This window comes from Microtus ochrogaster, unplaced genomic scaffold (assembly GCF_000317375.1).
Source record: "Microtus ochrogaster isolate Prairie Vole_2 unplaced genomic scaffold, MicOch1.0 UNK19, whole genome shotgun sequence".
Taxonomy (NCBI): domain Eukaryota; kingdom Metazoa; phylum Chordata; class Mammalia; order Rodentia; family Cricetidae; genus Microtus; species Microtus ochrogaster.
In genome coordinates, this window is record NW_004949117.1 from 2712984 (window position 1) to 2734517 (window position 21534).

General features: G+C 37.6%; 1 protein-coding gene across 2 annotated transcripts in view; it reads left to right on the forward strand.

The window, feature by feature from the left end:
* Angpt1 (angiopoietin 1) overlaps positions 1-21534 on the forward strand; it is a 223783-nt gene that overhangs the window by 165068 nt on the left and 37181 nt on the right. For both annotated transcript variants that reach the window (XM_005367515.3, XM_005367516.3), the window contains exons 5-6: positions 8660-8787; positions 16103-16204. In XM_005367515.3, coding sequence (XP_005367572.1) covers positions 8660-8787; positions 16103-16204 — 230 coding nt within the window. The remainder of the gene's footprint in view (positions 1-8659; positions 8788-16102; positions 16205-21534) is intronic.

The window sequence follows — 21534 nt, forward strand, 5'->3', positions numbered from 1 at the left end:
TGCTTCATTAAACAAAAATCCATAACTCCATTTTAAATCTTCAAATATTTTTGTTCTGCTCTTATTTTCATACCGAAAAAAATTAATATTAATTAAATTTACATATGAGTTATTATGTATTAGAAGGCCGTTGGAGAATGTACTTAGATATACTGACCAAACTACACTAGAACTATGTGATGTTATTCTTCCATATTATAAAAAAAAAAATGTACCACGAAACTAGAGGTCCTCCTGTAGTGCTGGTTAAACCCAGAGCCTCATGGCACTCAAGACCGCTTCCCCACCACTGACCTGCATCCCCGCCCTACGCCCAGCTCCAGGGACCTCTTAATTCCTAATCCCATTAGCTTTTGAAGTTGCGGATCATCACAGATGCCCGTTTCTGACGGGGATCCCTGTCTCATGGTCAATTCTGCTGCCTGTGGCTCCCTTTTATGCTCATGTCAACATCTGTCTCGTCTGCCTCTTATCAGTTCTCTATGTAGCCTGCTTCCGTGAGAAAAGCTTGTACTAATTCAGAATTAAGGCCTGTGTCAGACTACCTAAGAAACTGTGTGTGACTTTGAGGTTGAGAATAGCAGTTATGGGTCACCTCGGTAGGCTGCCCTATTAACGGTTCATTTCAGCTTGGTTTGATTCCAGAAGCTGGCCAACCACAGCCATGGCTCTCATCACTGGAGCCACTGAGCATTGCCCCTTACAAGTTTTAATGAGATTAAACTGCATCACTGGTTCTGAGTTTACATGGTAATACACCCAAAAACTTCTTGTAAGGTATTTATAAGGATGAAATAAAACACTCCATACAAACTGTACATACAAAGTTCAGAATGGAGTAGTTCATTGTTTCAGAATAAACTAATTGAAATGACAATGTAGTAAGTAAATTATATTCAGGTCTGGTTTCCCTTACTCCAGTGTCAGGGAGAATATGTGGAGGACCAGTAGCTTTGAAAAAAAAAGAGAAATATTAGCTTAATTCAGACTTCAGATTAAGAGTTTTTAAGAATAGAATGTAGATATATATGTGTTTTGTCTGTGTGTGCTTATAGATCCATATATATAGCCCATTTTCTGTAGGCTAAATTTATCACACAACGCTATCTATCCACAGATATTTATCTTTGGATGTGTACTTTAGTCATGACAAAAATACCATGTGGTCTCTAAGTATAAAGGGAACCGAAAGAAACAATTAACACGGTCCCATAGGAACTCACCGGCTCTGAACCAACAGCTAGGGGACCTGCATGGGACCAACCTCAGCCCTCTACATATCTGTGACAGTTGTGTAGGTAGGTCTATTTGTGGGACTCCGAGCAGTGGGATCAAGGCCTGACCCTAATGCTTGAGCTGGTTTTTGGGAACCTTTTCCTCATACTGAGTTGCTAGATAAGCCTTAATACAAAGGGATGAGCTTAGTCCTACCTCAGCTTGATATGCAATGCTTTGTTGACACCCATGAGAGGACTCCCTCTTTCCAAAAGGAAACAAGTGAATGGGGGGGGAGGGAACAAGAAAAGAGTAGGGAGGGGAAACTGTGGTCAGAATATAAAATAAATGAAAAAATTTAATTAATAAAAAACTTTCATGTACATTTATAACTACAAATTTGTGCATATACTATAACATCACTGGGAAGTATCTTTCATCTTCATATCTATGTTGTGTACAAAAGACTGAACTGTGGACCACCTGAAAATACCTCATTTTTTCACACCCTTGTTAATGTGAAGAAGGACCTTGTTCTACTTCTGAAAGTCCTTGTAAATTATTTAGATTTCTGGGGAATGTCTTCAGAGCAGAATTTTCTTAAAATGCCCACACACCTGGCCAGGAAGTACAGAATAAATCAATCAAGTGTTGAGCATGTTTGGCCTGTGTCAAGTTTGCCATTTTTCCTTCTCCTTATGCTCAATGAACCTCAGTGACCTGTTGGAATCACAGATTCAGGTCAGTTCCAACTGCTATGATCTCCCTAATGATGCTGGCTCGGAAAATTCCACTAGGTTCTTCCTTGGACAGATAATTTTATCAATGTGTAATCTAATATTTGCAAAACTTGAAAAGCCTTGGATCATTCACCACATAAGAGTCTTAAAAAGAATGCCTGAGTCATGGGTTTCTTGCAGCAAGCTATTGGGAAGTGGCTAGGAAGACAAACCAGTGTTTTGTCTTGTCTCTGGAAGCAGGGCTAATGGCTCTCTATGTTCTCTAGGGTAACTGAGATTAAGAATTAATAAATTCACATTCCAGGAAGTTTTCTCTTGAAGGTTCACCTGAATTGAAGTGACCCTCTGCTCAGCTTTCATGGCCCTTTCCTGAAGTCAGTTGGGTGGTTCGTCTACCCTCTGGGCTCATATTGGTTGGTCAAATGGAGAGAAAAGCAAGCCACCGTCAACAGTTGCTAGTCTCAGCATCCATTTGCTTACTGACTGAATGTTGGCTAGTGACAGACAGACATACACCTGCTCATGTTCCTATTCTTCTCTTTAGACGACGAAGATTTGGTTGTCCAGATAAGGTGAAATGAAAAGAATGAATAATGACTCTTTCCCAAGACAGTCTAGATTTATTGCTGATATCTGCATGAGGGAAGTCTTTGAACTGACACACCAGGCTCTTAAACTTTACCTCGGCTAAGCTGTTCTGCAGGTTTTATTATTTTAAGTGTTATCTCTCTGAGGCAGCCTTCCTGAGTCTGCTTGGCAGATGGAGTGCATTCTCCTTGAAAGCTCCCAACGCACTTGACACATGTCTTTAAGATAACAATGTTCTGCCTTTTCTCTTTCTGATACTCTGTTTACACCGGTAATACTATAGCCCTAGAGGCCATTGCCAGTCATCTTGTGACCAGGTAGAGAAACAACAAAAGTGACTCATAAAGACAATAAAGAAACACATTCTGCTCTCACTATTGGAAACCTGACCATGCCTTACCTAAAGTTGTCTTTTTGCTTGTGCCAGTGGGAGCTGTGCTTTCTGCTGTCATGAGAGAATAGAACCTTCTGCCCTTGGGCTGTGCGATCATTAAGGAGATCTTTTATAGTCCTTATGTCTTTGTCTTTAATGCCTAGACAAAATTGTATATGTAGGAAGTGTTCAATCAATTAATATGTGTTGAATTTATTAATTAATAAGAAAAGACAAGAAGTAGAATAATCATAAAACCACGGGCTAATTGTTTTATTATTATTATTTGTAATGCCACTATTTTTTCACTGATAATAAACAGGAGAAGAAAATGGATCAGTAGGGTAAAAAGTGAAAAGGGAGTTTTGGCAGATTGGCTAGCCTAAGGTAAATCAAAGCGGAGGTAGCAGCCTGACAGATAAATAGAAACAAGAAGCATGAAATGGTAAAGATATGAAGTTAAAAATGCTTTTATAAGGACAGGCTCCAAAGCCACAGAGAAACCCTGTCTCGAAAAACCAAAAAAAAAAAAAAAATGCTTTTATATTGTAGTCATCTCTGTAGTATTTTGAAGTCACCATAGATAGTGTGTAAGGGTAAATCTACAAGAATGGAAGCCCAGTGTGCATCCAAATGTGTGTGACGTGTAAATGAACCAACAAGGAAGAAGTAGGAAAGGCGCTTAGAGGAAGAGAAAGGGGGCTGTAGGAGTTCAGTGTGAACAGTAGGAGAAGAAAAACAGTGGTGAGCACTGACGTTCACAGGAATGGCAAGAAAACAGGTCACATCACTTTGGTCCTCATGGAAAACTAAGCGGCGGTAGTGGCTGGATATAAAGAGTGACAGAAGACCAGAGTGACAGCAGTCTGGAAAAACCATATGAAATTTGAGATAAGCTATGCAGAAAAAAATGAGATTCAAAACCCTAGAAATGGCAGTGTTTGTGATGAAGAAGTGGTGAGTGACAGTGGACAAAGATGATCACAGATGCCAAATGCCGCCTGAGTCCTTAACTGCCCATGCGCCTGAGTCCTTCTTGAATGCCCGACTCACTTAAATGCTCACTGTTGGGGGGCAGGGAGGAAGAAAAGGGATGTTGGTAAAGAACAGATTAGAACAGTGGGATTCAAGATTCTCAGAGGAAAGTTAAACACATTGGCAACTAAATGACAGGAGAGGAAAAGAAAATAGTGGGTAGTCAAAGAAGTAACTTAAGGTAGAAAGGACAATGTTGAAATCCATGCCTTTTCATTGCTCGGTTGTTACAGTAGACTTTAAAAGACAAAGACCTTGAGTTCTTTTCTAAGTCATTCCACAGCTCCGGCTAACTGTTATCTTTTCTGTCCTGCTGTTCTTTACCACACATTCTTCCAGGCTCTTCTGGTCTAATTAAATCTCTGCGGTGAACAGTTTATCACTGTTGCCGACAGGTGAAATCCAACAGATTCGCCTTCTTGTATTGTGTTTCTGTATTTCAAAATGTTCGCCAATTATCCATTTTCATAACACGGACAGGACCCCAAATTTCAGAACACCCTAGTGCTTAACAGTGAAATTATTCAAACAATAACAACCTACGCATTGTCTATGCATCACGATATTACCATTTAATAGTCAATAATCTTCGAATCATTAATCTTAGATAATGCTTATGGCATACCATGAGATTACTTCCTTTTTTTGACTCAAAGCAGCGATGTATTAAGTCAATAAAGTTTTGTAAGAAGTCAGATCAATAAAATCTTACAAATGATCAGATGGTTTTAGCTTCCCTGGATTTAGTAAGCTGCAGGGTTTGAACTTGAGGGGAGAAAGACCATAGCAGCTCCACCTGCTGTGGGCTTCTCTGTTCTGGTGGTGGTTATTTCAGGAAAGTGAGTAGAGACTTAAGGTTGCTATGATCAGTGTTTTTACCATTATTATGTCAGTGGTAGTAACTATGGTTTCTTCACTATTACCGTGCTCCATTCTGCTTTGTTTGTGATTGACATGCCTACCTCAGAAATATTTATGACTGCTTCAGATTATGGGTTGATTTTAACAAGCACTCTGGAAGTCAAACTACCTTTAGGGATGGACTCTACTTTAAACCACAATATAAAATTAAAAATAAAACAGAGATACACTGTAGATGAATTTTTAGATCATATTCATTTTTCAAAGTTTTAACTATCTAAATGTACCTAAATCAAAGTTTTAAAAATTGACAATAATTTAGAAAAAGTAGCCTAGGGTTTAAGGGAAAAAAATCATCTTATGGAAAGAGGATCTGTCAGGTTTTCAAAACGTTGATTCAAATGGAGATCAAAGCAAAGATCTATGTCACGCATCCCACCACTATGATAAAAATTTTCAGTCCAACCATAGGAGATTTCCCCATATAGAGAATTTTTAATACTAATTTAGACAGCACTGACACAAATTCCACAAAGGAGGATTGGCCAACCTTCTCCTTCTTCCCGTTTCCGAGAATGTGTGTGAAAGGCTTCTCTGACCACACATGGCCCCTTCACCCACATCTGCCTGCAGCGGAGAAGCACGGGGCACAGGAGGTGAAGAAAGGAAGGAGGGAATGTGTTCCCTCGCATAACCACATACATGGGGCCAGGAAGTAGTGTGTTCAGTGAGAGAAACATTTTCTTCTTAGATAAATGACTTTCTCCTTCTCTCTCCCTAAAAAGAAAAACGAGTTTCCCCCAATGGGTTTCTGTTCACCACATTTTCCTGTGCTTTTTCTTCTCTTATGCCACCATAAATTTCAGTTCGTACTTCTTTGCATTCCTATTTGGGGCACTTAATGAGGATTTGTTTTTTCACATTTGCACATTAGAAGTGGTCAAGTACTGAGTACTTAGGAAAAACTGATTTTGAAAACTAACGGTCCGTTTAGTTGTTATAAGCAAAACCTAGCAAAGGTTTTGTTGCTTTTAGCCCAGTGCCATTAAAAAGTGCCTTTTGGTAAACATTTATCTCTATGTTATTAAATGATTCTTTTCGTACATTTTGCAAGAGACACTTCTTCACTGTTGTATGAACTGTCCGGTGTGGACTCATTCTGTGTTGAAATTTCAGCTTGTGATAGCCGCACTTAAGTGTACTTGCAAAACCACTAGCACAGGTATTAGCTGCACACAAAATAATGAATTATTAAACTTTAATTTTTTGCATTATGGCATCATATCTGACACAAATACTTTGCCTTTTGAAACATAATCTAGCAGTTTTGAAGTTCAAGCTATTTACATTAACATAACTCACTCCACAAATATTAGTCTGCATATCACTTATAAAAGGATAACTAATGTTCTACTACATTCAAGCCAATATTTCATAGCCGTTCACACTTTTCAGGTCCCTTTAATAGCAGTTACTCATGGCGGATAGTTGATGTTTTTATTATGTAGGAGCATTGTGATTTTTTTTTAAATGACTGAAAACAAAGACTACTATTACAAAAGTCCTTAATTAAATGAAATCAATTATGGAAGTAATATGTATATTTTAGAATGCTAAATCATTGATGTTTTCTACAGCACATTCTTTGTCAGCCAAGAGCTATTAAATGGGTCAATTGTATTTTGATTTTCTTAATGAGAACTTACACATGGGTGAAGCTCTGTGACTGAATTAAGGCTCTTCTCACCAAAGAACTCAGTTATTGGTTTGGGTGACAGTGAAGTAATGACTGGCATGGCCAAAGTACTTTTCGAAGAAAGAATTTAAATTATCAAATGTAATATAGATGTTTAAAGCATTAAACATAGACAGTAGTGTTCTCTGGATTTCGTTTAAAGGGTTCTTGGAAATTTTCTTAAAAACTAAAGTCAAAAGCTCCTAAACAACTAGACTTTGTAAGGACAAAATAGTAGCCAGGCTTTAGAGGTGCACACTTTTAATCCCAGCATGCAGGAGGCAGAGGCAGGCAGCGCTCTGAGTTCTTGGCCAGCCTGATCTATAGAGTGAGTTCCAAAAGAGCCAGGGCTACACAAGAGAACCTGTCTTGATAAAAAGGGGGGGGGGGAAGGGAAGCACAAAACAATTTATAAGCCTATTTAAAAACCTAGAAAGAAAACTTAACTGCACCTGGTTAAATACCCTGAAGCTAAATCATCACACAGATGATGTAAAATGAGTAGATTAACATTATTTAGATATTAAGCTTAGGAATAAGCTTAGAAATCCATCTCCTTAAATTCTAGAAATCAAATAAATCCTATAAACTTTATTAGAGCGATTCTCAACATGGTCGCAAGAGTACAGTAATGACCCAGGTGTGATGAGGGTGACCAGCTTTATTCTGATTGCATTTCGGGCCCACTGGACAGGAGGGAAGGATTTCCTGGTACTGTAACTATGTCCAACAACCCATGGTTGTGGAGTTCCCAAGCCTAATGGCTGAAGCTATTATTATGATGCAAAATGGACATAGTATCAAACTGCCCTCTACATTCTTAGATTAGTACAACTGTTCGACATTATTAGAGAAGTTTCTCTGCGTCGTGGCTGGTGACTAATGTAGAAACAAAAACACTTGTTTGTGGACTGTTCAGCTGCAAATGGGTCATCCATAATCAATTCCTTTCACCAAGGCTCAGGAGCCATTGAAAAATTGAGGGTGGAAGGCTTACAAGAGGCAGAGGTCGGGAAGACTGGAGCATAGAAGTGTCATCTGGGCAGGATAGAACCACGACACTCGTGAGCTCGTGGCAGCTCTGCTTCTCTGCACAAGATCTTCATGAGGTCAAACCAGTCAGGATTCCAGGATGGGAGAAACAGGATTCACAAGCTTCTACGTGTAGTCCAGGAGCTATCGATAATTGATGGCTTTTGAAGGAAGGCGAGTTAGTTTGTATTAGAGATGTGGACCTGGCAGGTCAACTAGGCTTCACTGGGTGGTCCCTCACTAAACAGTATATGGGCATAAAGTTTTGGACTGTGTAGGCCATTTAAAACAATGACTCAGAGTTGGGAGGGGTGAGGCAAGCAATCAAAACGCACTGTATGAAAGTAGGAAGTTCTGAAAGAATTAATAAGAATATTGTATTTTTAAATGTTTTCCCTTTTTGTTTTTCCTGATTTTTATTTGTTTGTTTTGTTTTTAAGACAAGATTTCTCTGTGTAGGCCTGACTGTCCTGGAACTCACTCTGACGACCAGGCTGGCCTCAAACTCACAGAGATCTGCCTGCTTCTGCTTCCTGAACACTGGGATTAAAGGAGTGCACCATCAACATCAAGGGCAGAAAGCATTTTTGTTTTTGTTGTCATTGTTGCTGTTTTTGATATTTTTACATATTTTAACCCTGGGGTATGAGATATAACTCATTGATAGAACATGTACCTGAGACATTAAATTTCCATCAGTGCAATAAATAAATACACTTCTCTCTGAAATGTAGATAGAAGTGTTTTTTAAATTTGACAGGAAATATTGACATAAATTGCTAATAGCAAGCATTATATAATTATGTAATTTGTCCATTAAGATGAAGCTTATGAAGATATAGAAAAACCAAAGTAAAGAAATAGATGTAAGATTAATATATAAATGAAAGTTGATTCACAGCTTTTTAAAAAATTTTTTCAATTTACCAGTTACTTTGGGGTGGTGTGCTTTATTTCTCAGTATATGCAATATAGATATTGTGTGAAGGCTGCAAAAACCTGCTTTGTTTGCAGACCATTTGGATGGTAATGATGCTAATATTCTTATTTATATGTTATAATCTCTCTTTTATTTTGCAGTTTTGCTAAAGGGAGGAAAAAGAGAAGAAGAGAGACCATTTCGAGACTGTGCAGATGTATATCAAGCTGGTTTTAATAAGAGTGGAATCTACACTATTTATTTTAATAATATGCCAGAACCCAAAAAGGTAAAATCAGAAGTTCTTGTTTATGTAAAGTAAAGCAGATCCTAGTTGAACTGCTGTACGATCAAATAAATTTGTGGGTTTGTTATACATGACACATGTTGTTATACATGCATGCACACTCGCACACACATTTGCCAAGACAGTTACCAAGTACTGAAGAAGTGTAGTGCTGGAGATGTCTCTTTAAAGGAGGTTATGTAGAGACATTTAGGTGAGGCAGAAAAAGACAGTGGGATCAGAGGCAGTAGACCTGCTTACTGTTTAACATGTAAGGGTTTTTCTGGACTTACAAGGTCCTAAGACAGAAGTCTGTTCTTCTGAGATCAAACACTGTCCTATGCTCATTGACACACCTATGTGTGAACCTTCATTTTCTTTGAATCCTGTGAACATGCTCATGAAAGGCCTTCCTGGGTTTCCCCAAATGTGTTGCACGACATTTCTATTATTAAAGTTCTACAAGGTAGAACTGTGGCTTTTTATTTCTGATTTCCTGGGGCTAAGCATGTCTTCTTCACATAGCTAGTCCTTAATCAATCAGCACCAGAGTGTAGAGATGAAATAAATAATAATAATAATAATAATAATAATAATAATAATAATAATAAAAGCCTCAACATGTACAGTCCTCTGTGTTCCCACCTCAGCCACTTACAAAGGCACCATGATGTCGTCTGCTTTTCCTGTGGGGGTTCTGGGCATTAGTCTTTGGATTAGGAAATCTGTGGCTTAAAATAAAATGAAACAAAGAAACATATAAAATATGAATGTATAAGGATGAGGAAAGCTGAGGGTAAGGAGGAGGTTTTGATAGTCTAAAAATAAAATTGCACACAACACACACATGCACACACACAATGTCCCAACAAGTCCTGAGAGTTGTTTTCACTCTGTTGCTCCTGCTACTGTGCTGCCCCCAGGGAAGGACAGGAGCACACATAAAGAGTCATTCTGTGAACTTCAATTCATATCATTCTATTCTAATAAAAGCATAATTCAGCTTCCTTTCAAACTGTTTTGAGAAGTAAATGATACCCAGGCTACACACTAAGCCACTGCTCCTGTTAGAGCAAAAAGAATATTTTATCTAACTCAATAAACATGCATCTCACATTTACTTAACTCTTGTCCAAATGATACATGACATTACTGATTTAATAATTAAGATTATTAAATTATTGTATTGGAGAACAACTTAGAAGATCCATTTAATGCAATTATTAATTATTTGTTTATTACTTGTGGAAATGTAATTTTAAAACACTGTCTTGAGGGGCTCAATGTAGGAGCCAGCTATAGCATTAGACTAGGATCTTCCACACTTTCCAGTGTGTAAGCAAAAATATTTATAATTAGAAGCTTAAAGAAGTAATTTTTGTCCTCCCCAACAGGATTCTCTAATACGTTGTAATATTGTTTGATTTAGACTGGCATTGATACACTTTTATGACTGATAATGCATTTTATTTGAAATCTCCTATTTATTAATTTAGTATGGCCTTGGAAAAAAACAAATATTTATGAATTTCATCCAGGTAATCTAGAAGCTGATTAATGGAAGAGTTTGAAATATTGGTCATTAACAGTTTGACACACAAGGTTCTGAGAACTTGATTTCTCTATGGCACACTAACTTATCCTTTTCAACAGCTCAAGAAGTTGTGTGCTTCTAGCATCCTAATTTCAGAAAGACAACTTGCCAAAATTGTATTTATGGCAACTATTTAACATTGCCTTTGAAAGCAGGCATCTGTTTCCAGTTTCAGAGACGTTCTAAAAATATAATTGTTTACATTGGTGATGACTGAAGTTTCATCGACCAATTTTTTATATGAAAAAAATGAAGAAGGCATATGTGTGGCATGAGGGAACAATTTATTAAAATCTGTTTCACTCCCCTTAATTTACAAAGTTTCACACTCCTTCTTTTGATCCAAATCATTAATATTCTCTTAATTACAATAAAAGGCATCGAGAAAATTTATTATTAGACCCTCCCAAATAGACTAGGATACCATCAACAAAACAGCTGCTACTTCCCCTGAATATACTTACCAAAAGCTCATTTCTTTCTTTCTTTTTTCTTTTCTTAATGTTCTCACAAGTTCATCAGAAGTTAAGGAAACTGAAGTCTATAAAAACTAACAATACTAAAATTGAGTTCAGTATGTATGATATGGAGTATGAAGCAATCAATAAAACGGGTGTTTAAGGCAACAAAATAAAAAGCAATTGACAGCAAATGCTCATCCTTCAGAAGAGTAGGGACTGCAGTTCCCAGAACTATTTATGTATTTAGTTTCATTTAGCACACAGATTTTTCATACACTATGCTTTGACCATGATTTTCTTCCCTCACGCCTTCCAGATTCTCCCCACCTACCTACTCACCCAACTCAATGCCTTCTGCTTTTTTTTTTTTAGAAAACAAGAAAACAAATCACAATAATAATAAAAATTAACAAAGAGAAAACACAAGATACATACCACATGTACATGTGTGGACACACACCTCAAAACATAAAAACACAAAATCAAAAACAATAATACACAGCAAAGAACCAATAATACATAAAATGCCCAGTCATAGTGAACTGAGAAAAACCACCTACAAAAAATGCCACAGAAGGCCTTTTGTGTTGCCATTTTACCTTTGGGAATTGGGCCTGCCCTTACGCATGGTTAATCTTCCCTGTGAGGTGACTTTGGAGAATTTTTTTTTTTTTTTGCAAGTAAATGTCAAATAGAGACAGGTTCTCTATTAGGGATGGGATCTTCTGTTTGCCTCCTGCTCTCAGCACTGAGATTTGAATCTTTGCAGGTCCTGTTCATGCTCCCTGTCTATTTTGATTGGCATTGCTCTATGTCAGAAAAAAGAAATGCATGCTAAAGTTTGAAAAATGTTGTTTTTCAGATGTCATGTTTTGTTGTTTTTGCCATGTTTTGGATAGCAAAAGTGTTAGCTTGGGATGATTTAATTTTTCAAGCAGAAGGAAAACAAGAATTCTATCTTTTATATCTTTCTTCTGTTTCAGAGTGTTCATGGTTTGTGGTTATTTCCCTCTGTGTTCCCTTCAAGGCACAGTAGAGGGAAATGGAATGTCTCTTTTCATTTCACAAGTATTTAAAGCCAAATGCCCTGTAGTCCAAAAACAAAGCCATTAAATCATAAGTCTTATTTTTAAAATATTAAAAATTTTGTTTCAGAACTCAGTTTCTCTAATTCTTGAAAAAGTACTGTAACAAATGTGTTAAGACTTTTCCATTTAAGGTTATGGAAAAATAATTAACATCCAGAAGGTTAATCATTCCAATTTGTATAAAGCATAGAAGCATAAAAAGCATGTGAATCAAATTCCCCCTTTTTGTTTGGGTTTAAATCTTCATATTAAGTTAAAAGGTGTTTAATGCTTGAAAGCTTTGGCCTTGCCTGGGGAAGAAGCCAGTTTAGCCTTTCTTGGACAGAGCTAAACTCCAGTCATTGAATCAATAGATGCAGCAGAAGTAGCAAATGGAGCAGGACCCCAGTCACAGGAAGAGCCTGCCAGATAACACAGACCACACAAGACCAGCAAATGAACCCTTTGGATCTTCTGTGTTCAAATCCTTTAGTAAATGATCATTTATTCCATGAAATGTCCTGAGTCTGTTAGGAATAGGCTCCTTTCTTACTCTTTAGACTGTAGATAAAACAATGGGGGTTTCTTTCATTTCTTTTCAATATTGAATCCAAATTCTTAAATAGATATAACATACAAATTAGCATGATCAATCTTCACAGGGCCAGTATTAATAAACAGCAGCCAAGAATCATGTTCGCTAGGAAAACTTGTTGAACACTTGCATGATTTGTTGTGAATAGTCTATTCTATTAATAAAAATTATAAATGTAAATGTTGAAAGTCACGCATAACAATACTCCAATGCAGTAAATATGCTAAATATGTATAATAAGTAGTTCATAACATAAACTTGTATTATATTGTCCATAAAGTATATCTAAGAGTAATGGCAGTGCTCATGTCAAAAACAGCTGTGAGTATGCTATGTACATTTAACCTTCCACACATACACACGGAAAGGAAGGAAGGAAGGAAGGAAGGAAGGAAGGAAGGAAGGAAGGAAGGAAGGAAGGAAGGAAGGACGGGAGGGAGGAGAAGATGAAGAAGGGAGAAAAAAAGAACGAGAAAGAAAGAAAGAAAGAAAGAAAGAAAGAAAGAAAGAAAGAAAGAAAGAAAGAAAGGGAAAAATTGAGTTACAACTTTAATTTAGCCCTCAAGTCTGCTGAGCTCTGCTGTCCCCACATCCTGCCTCGGCATCTACTATCATTGTTACTTTTGTGTGTTCGCAGGAATCAGACCCACTTTAAATCCCTTAACCTATTTCTCTGTGTCCCAACCTGGTGACTTCTCCCTCCATCTTTCTCTGAGTTGTTCCCTAAAATGCATTCTTAGCACTTAATATGTCAATTTTCTGGACGCCTCCTTTTAAAAGGAAAGCTGTGTTTGGGGGAAAAACTGTGAGTGATTTAAAACAAGTGTGCATAATTACATTAGCAAGTGACTGTCTTTGAAAACGCATAGCATAGTTTTCTCTACACTTTGTACATTTATCAATGTGGTGAGTCCTTTCCTGAGTATATAGTTCCATTAAGAGATAAATGGGGGGCAGAAGGGAGAAGGAGAAGAGTGGGGAGACAGATATCGACAGATGGGGAGGTGATATGTAGATGATAGATAGACAGATAAATAGATTCCTTCTCTGGATTAATCAGTTAATGTGGTACAAAATTTAATTAAGAAACCAATGACATTAGTTTCCTCTAGCAGAATGTTTCCCTAATATTTTCACTTCTATCACTTTCAAATGTTAACTTTTCCAGGTGCTTCTTTGGAATTTCTACCCATGCTCTGCTTAAAATCTTCTGTCTGACTTTAGTTTTATAAAGATTCTGAAATCTTTCTGGCCAAGGTCACTAATGGCACCTTCATTTAAAGTTTCTAGATATTTGAAAATATTCACTTAACTTGATTTCTCTCAAATAGTTGATTAATTTATTCTCCCTCCCAACCCCACATATAGCTCATTTTCTTAGGGTTATGGTAATCACATTTTCTTATGACTGCAATGAACATTCATTTAATATCGACAGTAGGTTGCCCACTGCTTGAGAAACTAGAGATAACAACAAATAAAACAAAATATGTACACACTTAAAGTTACTGATGTATATTATCTGTACCAATTGTTTACTAAAACCCACTCATGGATTTTCCCCTCCCACTATAAGCACGTTTTCTTTATTTATTTAAGTAACAGATTGTTCTTAATGATGTCAACATTGGCTTTCAGTTACATCACTACCAACAATTTTGAGTTCGGTATACAGAAGCCTCAAATCCTAAATCTAATTAAAATCCAACTCAAATCCTGGATTCCCTATAGTTAATAAGTATAACCACTGAAGGTTACTTTTACAAAACCTAAACCCCAGTGTTGCATTTGTAGCATAAATATCATAACCATACTTCTGAAAGCTGTTCTGGGATTAAGTTAGAAAATGCACATTCTGTAGAGTCATTGCTAACGACTCTTCTTTATCCTCCCATTTTCTTGCTCATACCCCTTTGGTCTGCCTCCAGTACATGATCTCATCTCTCATTACCATCCGATACTCCTTCTATTGGGTGCCCATGTCACATGCAACACAAAGTGTCCAAAACATCAATCATTTCTTTCCTCACTTGTTAGCTCTTTGTATTGTCTCTATGTTCGCCACTACTGCTATCATTCCTCAAGTCTCTACAGCTGGAAAATTACGGACTCTACTGCCTTCTTACCCCTATGAGAGCAATCAATATTGAACTATCAAGGCATTTTGACGACATGATCCATGTCATATTTGTCAAAATTTCCCCTTTCGTAATATAGACTAGTTGCCCAAGAATTAATGAGTGAAAACAATAAGTGGATGAGTACATTAGAATTGAGGGGAAGAGATGAATATTTATAATTAAAGGCAGACTTGTTAGGAGTCATGTTGAGGACACAGAGCAGATGGAGAAGAGCAGAAGATTAGCAGAAGAGTAATCTTGGGAATAGAAGGAGAATTTAGAACGTATGGCTTTCGAGATGAGTCGATTACTAGGGGTAATAAAGGCAGAAGGGTAAGTGTCAAACTGGAGGTAGAGCCCTCAGGAGACCTGTCCTGATTCATATGCACACACAGGCCTGTGTGTTTTAGTTCCTGTCACCCAGATGTACACTAAAAGCTTTTGCTGTGAATGACAGTTCTTGTCATTATATTCCTGGCCGTTGTGCTCGAACTTAATGCCTCAGGGAAAACACCCTACCCTTAGCGCTGCTCACTGCTCTTGTCTCAGTCCCGCAACTTAGCTAACCTTCGGTATGCTTTACTATTCAACTGATGGAGGAATGCCGTTCCCCATGGCCCAGCTCTTGAGAAATCAGACTGTTATATTCACGTGTCGTGAGTCTCGGGGACGTCCAAAGACAAGACCATTGCAGAAGTATGGCGAGAATAAATCAGTTCTCAAATAAATGCTATTGCATGTAAGCTCTTCTGAAATTAGCATTAAATCTTCAAGTAACTCTGCTACATAGGAAAGAAAAGCTTGCCACAGTCAGGAGGCATACACTAAGCTATATTATTTGCTACTAAAATTTAAACAATCTGTTCTCCATTCACCAAATTTTGCCTCCTGTGTAAAATTTATAAAACAAGAGTAATTATTACAGTGTGTATTATGATATGTAAGCATATGAGAAGTTGTCAATAAAATATAGAAATTTGATTCTTTTATTCTTAATTGCATTGACTTTATAATAATAGATTAAAGAATACTGAACTTTATATTTTGACCAAAAAAATAGTATGTCACATTGGGAATTTTAGTATTTTTTTAAGTGTAAACTTCCACAAGTGTTTATTTAAATTTGAGATTTTAAATTTTTTTATGGGGGTACTAGAGGTTATCCCTAAAATCTTGCACGTACAAGACAAGCATGCTACCCTGACCTCTAAAACTGTATTGTGGTCTGAAACTAAGGCTATCAATTTTCTGCAGGCCAATTTTCTGCTTTAGAAATAATTAAACATTTCTGATGAACATTATCAGGTGAAGCACAAATGTATATTGTGGAGAAGTAATCAATAATATGCCTGAAATATAGCTTTCTGTCGTCTTTCAGGCTAGACCTGTCTATCCTACTTATGTTTTGAAACATAGCAGCCATACATTTCTTTAAGTTGTATGTAATTTCTATGCACCATTATTTTTCTGTTGTTTTTCAGGTATTTTGCAATATGGATGTGAATGGGGGCGGCTGGACTGTAATACAACACCGTGAAGATGGAAGTCTGGACTTCCAAAGGGGCTGGAAAGAATATAAAATGGTAAGATGGAAAAATTTACAGTGCCTTTTGATGTTTTTATCATAAGGTTATCTTCGCCCACAATATACGATAAACCCTGACCTTTTAAATGCCTTTGAGTTATTTAAAAATAACAATTCTTACATTAAAGGTATTATTTTCATTTGATACAAAACGCTCATAAATCATGTTCACTAAATTATTTCCCTATGTGCAATAGAAAGAAAAATGCATTATTGTAATTATTTGGTGATCTGTTATGCACTGTCCGCATTTGTTCTAGTGGGAGAAAGTAGAATTCCAACCCAGGCTGGGTACATGAGCAGGACAGGAAGCTGAGCAGGGTCACGGGTCATGAAACAAGACAGATGCCACCTAACTGTGGCCTCCCTCACACTGCTTCAAGTTGTTGACCTCTGAATAAATGTGTCTCCATAACCCTTTGCATGTGACTAGCCTGGACTTCTCCTGGTGCAATGACTAAGGATTACCATGTTTCTCATGTCAAAGTGAGCATTTCTCAAGTTCAGAAATGAACTTTTGGAGTCATTCTAAGGGAAGAAGTTTTCATTTATGAAGTGATTCTCATCATTTTACATTAAAAATCCTGTGTAATTCTTGATTTGACGTTCTAACAATTTTTTTCTCCAAAGGTGAAAACTAGAAGGTGATCAGAATGCCCTGTTAGCCAGAGTTCTGTCTTGATGTCTTAGCAAACAATGCAAAAATTCTGTTTGGTTGATCACAACCTACGCATTAAGTACATGGCTAACCAGAGTAAGAAAAGTGTTAAAGAAAATAGATGGGGGTCTCCCATGCTGTCCCTGTATCTATGGCATTTTGTTGAGAAATTCAGAGAGCATCCTGAACGTAAGTTAGTCCTGTAAAGTCACAAGAATTTGAAACATTGACCTTAAAAACTCATGAAGGTAAGATCAAAGAAACAGACCAAGCTAACAAGAAATTTTACTGAGATTACTGTGGCAAAAAAAAAACCAAAAACAAACAAACAAACAAATAATCGGGGAATGAAAGGTAAGGGTGGCACTTGAATGGAAGGTGGAACCATTTCACTATGAGCTCAGTCTGTGCTGTCTGCCTTGAACGAGCAAGACTTAACACACAGAGTGCATCAGTATAAGCTGTAAGTCACAAACACGCATAATTCAGCAGGGTGTGCCACAGCCTAGTTACATCAGGAGTGTGTGTACAGTATGCTTTGTGGCCTGGAGGATTTCGCATGCACAGACTAGCCCAGAGTTTGCAAGCAGCATGTTAGAATTGAGGGGAAAACACTGTCTAGAGCCAGTGATTACAACTGAGAATAAAAATCAATAAACAGAGTCAAATCGTTCTGACTTACATTACCACTTATATTAAAAAGAGGAAAATGAACGTGAAATTGCCAGCGTGACTACCTGTTTCACACTGCTAATGTCAAGACACACTGACTTGTTAGGCATGGAATTGATTAATGTTTTTTGAGTATTTACCGAATGAATTCATTCTTAGACAATTGATTTTTCGTTATTGGAAAGAGACTGGGATTATTTGTTAACCATTGACATTTTTCCCTCTCCCTTATGCTTACACAGGAAAAGCTATCAGGTTTTATTTAAGCTTGAAAAATTTATCGCCTCTATTTCAATTATTCATGGTCAGAAAGTAAATTAGTTCTGAATTTTTTTAAACATTTTGGCAAAAAAATAAATGAATATGAAGATTTTCTAAATTGAAAGAATCCATTGTATGTTAAAACTTGGTTAATATTCACCAGAGCACAGGGTCAAAAGTGTCCTAGCTCTTTCAAAGTCTCTCTTTCACCTGAAAACAAAAGAGCACAATTCCACCAAGAAGGGTAGAGGCATGGAAGGTTCTTCATGCCTCACGCACGCCTGGTGCGGCTTGCTGGAAACTAGCTGCAAGCTTCCTCGGCTGAGGGTGGACGTGCTCGGGGAAAGTCACACTGGTGTGCATGCAGCTCTTTCTCTCATCTTCACTAGTTTCCACTCTTGGGACATTGTAAGTAGCCGTGACCTCTGTTCCTTCCCCTGCTGATGGCTGTCCCTGTGTCCTTCATTTTCCACTGACTGATACTTTCGAACTGCCTCTCTCTTAATAAGTTCTCCAGAATTTTGTGTTAATGCCATCAGCCCAAATCTTTTTTAATTGTAAGCCACTCCCTACATGGAGGTTCCACAGTACATGATTCTCGGCGTTGGCTTTAGCCCAAAGGAGGACTTCAGAACGTTGTTGTCTCTTAACACTTCCTTAGGCAGAAATCCAGCAAATCTGGGTTACAGACTTGTAAAGACATTTACTCCTGAGAGGGAAGTGTGTGGTGGTCCATCTAAGGGGGCACTTAGGGACTATGGGGACACCACGCTCACCAACAGTCCTTCTGCGTATAGCCAGTGAACCAGACAGTTGCAACAAATTCTCTAAGTGGCAGCTTTATGACAGGGAGTCGCTAACTCCCTGGGGACAAAGTTGGTTTGTTTTGAAGACAATTATCCTATAAACTGAGCTTCCTATTGAAACAAACATTTCCGTGAGAGCACCTACTGACTTTCTGGGCGTTCTTGTTTGTGGAAAGAAATTAAAAGCATCTTTTAAATTGCATTTCTGCATGTCCATATTGAAAAAAATGCATAAGAAATTAAAATTCTTTAAATCAAAATTTATTCCCGTCTTTCTTGGGCTTGGTGTCTCAGCCACAGAAGGAGCTACTTCTAACCTGAGTTCTAAATGTGGAGTAAGAAAAAAAGAAAGAAAAGAAAAAAAAAAGAAAACCTTTGGAAAACCAGGCTTATCTACTTTCTTTAATAATTTGTATGAAAGAAAGATGAAGCCCATAGGATACAAGGCCTGTGTCTGGTTTCAATTTTGTTTCTTCTATAAAAAGTCAACACTTCCTGTAAGCATTATCAGACAAAACAAATAAAGTATCTGAGACAATTATTTTATTAACTTGGAAAAAGTGCAAGCTGAAATTGGACATTTTTCCAGGTTTTGGCAAAATTAACGAATATTGGTTCTTTCCTCCCTCTGTAGTTGAGAAGCGTAATGTGACTCTTGAGGCCAATTGGAAGTCAGCATTGTTTTCTTTTAAATTCCTGTGCTCCCCCTTTTATTAAACTACTGGAAGACAAATGAAATTAATCAGCCCTGAATCTGATTCATGGCATCAAAGTTCTTTGTGCAATTCTGATTGACACAGCTGAATATATTCATTTGTGTGTGGAATGGAGTCTTTGGAGCTTATCCACAACAGAAGACTCTGTTCCTTCTGCTAGTGCTGGCTCACCTCTGCCTCCTTAACATCAGAACAGAACTCTGTACATGATTTTCATATTCTATGTTTTTACAGGGTATTTAAAATAAAACACTGACCTGGGACAAGTTACTATATCCAAACATATATAAAAATGGATTTTGAGTTATGCACTACAATATTTTATGCATAAATTTGGCTTTTTTTTCTGCCACTACCATAATCAAAAGTCATGGTACAGAGACCAGGACAAAGATGTGGCTTCATGCCTCCTTTAGTCAGATAATTTTATCTGATTAATATATTGATTAATATATATGAATATATTGATTAATCAGATAATATATCTGATTAATATATTGTTCATATTAATATATTGTACATAGTTATTTAATGTTGTATTTATATGAATTTTCACCTTCAGTATGTGGAACTGTTTGAATATACTGATCTTTAAGCCCATGTTAGACATTCTGAGCTATATACACATGGGGAGAGCATTTCATCTCTATTCATAAATAACCCCCTCCTTTCTGTTTGATACTCACTTCCAAGTAAAGAGATAATTAGAGGTATCAATTAGTTATTACTGTGGGTGTATTGCTGTGCACTGCACCCCCGTGTCTGCGCTCTGTGCCCTGGCACCCAGTTCGCAAGCTTCAGGCAAGGGGGCTAGAGGTTAAAATACACAGACACACACAGACAGAGAGACAGCGACAAGGGTCATCCTTGAATTCCCCAAGAATACCCCCTCTATTGTGTTCAAGGCAGATTATATAGAGATAGCCACACCTCAGCCAAACCCACCAGAAACCACTCTCCTCCCATCAGGAACTCCTGAAGGTCTCGTGTTCAGAGCAGCTGTAGGCTGCTCAGATCAGTGGATTACAAGAAATTCAGGATCTGGGGTCTCACTGCTCCCAACAATATATGAACTTAAAATATCTTCTCCTAGATCTTAAAGCATGTGAGATATATAGGAAGGGAGAGATGGGGAGAAATCTGGTCAAGGGGGAGGCAAAGGACACAGGTACTCTCCCATTAAGATATGTTGACAAAGACGACTCTGACCTCAAAGGGGATAAGACATAGTTTGATTGGCATTGGATCCATGACTTGGGAACACAGATTTATGTTACCCCGAATTCCATGGTCCACCATGGAAGCAATTTCATGAAGATTTTATAGTAATAGAACAGAGAAATTCATAAATTAAAACATAGTAAAACACATTAAAGGAAACAGCAGAGAGGAGGGCGAGTCTCCTGTAGGCCCGAGACACTGCCTTAGCATCCTTAGCCTTTTGATTGATGGAAACTATGACTTTGTTAAGTTAATGTGTTCTAAGATGGTTTACCGATTAGTCACAGGACATGAGGTGACACAGAAATGGGCAAGGAGTGGCTATTTGGAGGGCTAAATATGGCTCAAGATAAATTGTGGCTAGGTTCTGGACCTCCAACATGACAAGCTCTCCACTGTCACTAACAGTCTAATCAGTTGATCAGCCTTGCTGAAGGTTCAGCTTGTAGATTTAGCTTCATTCTGGATATTTGTTTTTCACAGGAAGCAGGACAGGTTGAGGAGGGAGTGGTCATTGTCTTTTGTGTCATTTGTGCCACAGTGAGGCCCCATTTATACAAACAGTTGGTTTTGACTTTTCATTTCTCAATTAAAGTCTTGGGTTAAAATAACAACATTTCTTCCACAAAGCAGCGCTCAGCTTATCATAACACCTTCATGTCTAAAAGCCTGTTGACTGATGCTATTGATATACACATTAATTTTCAGCCAAGACAAGTCCTTGGGATACTTAGATCTTACAGAGGACAATTCCTGTCCCCATTAAATAGCTTGCCACCTTACAGAACAAAGCCAAAAAGCCAAACATGACTGTGTAAGGTGACAGAACGCTTTTTTTGTGCGAACACTCAGGAGCCTTGGCTAATTTTCATTCTTATAACACCGTGCATTGAAATATTTGAAACCATCTCTTCTGCAGATGAGGAAGTAGTCTTTTAAGTGAAGTAGAAAGCTCCACTGAAAAATGTGTGGTGAAGGAAGGCCTCAACTGTAG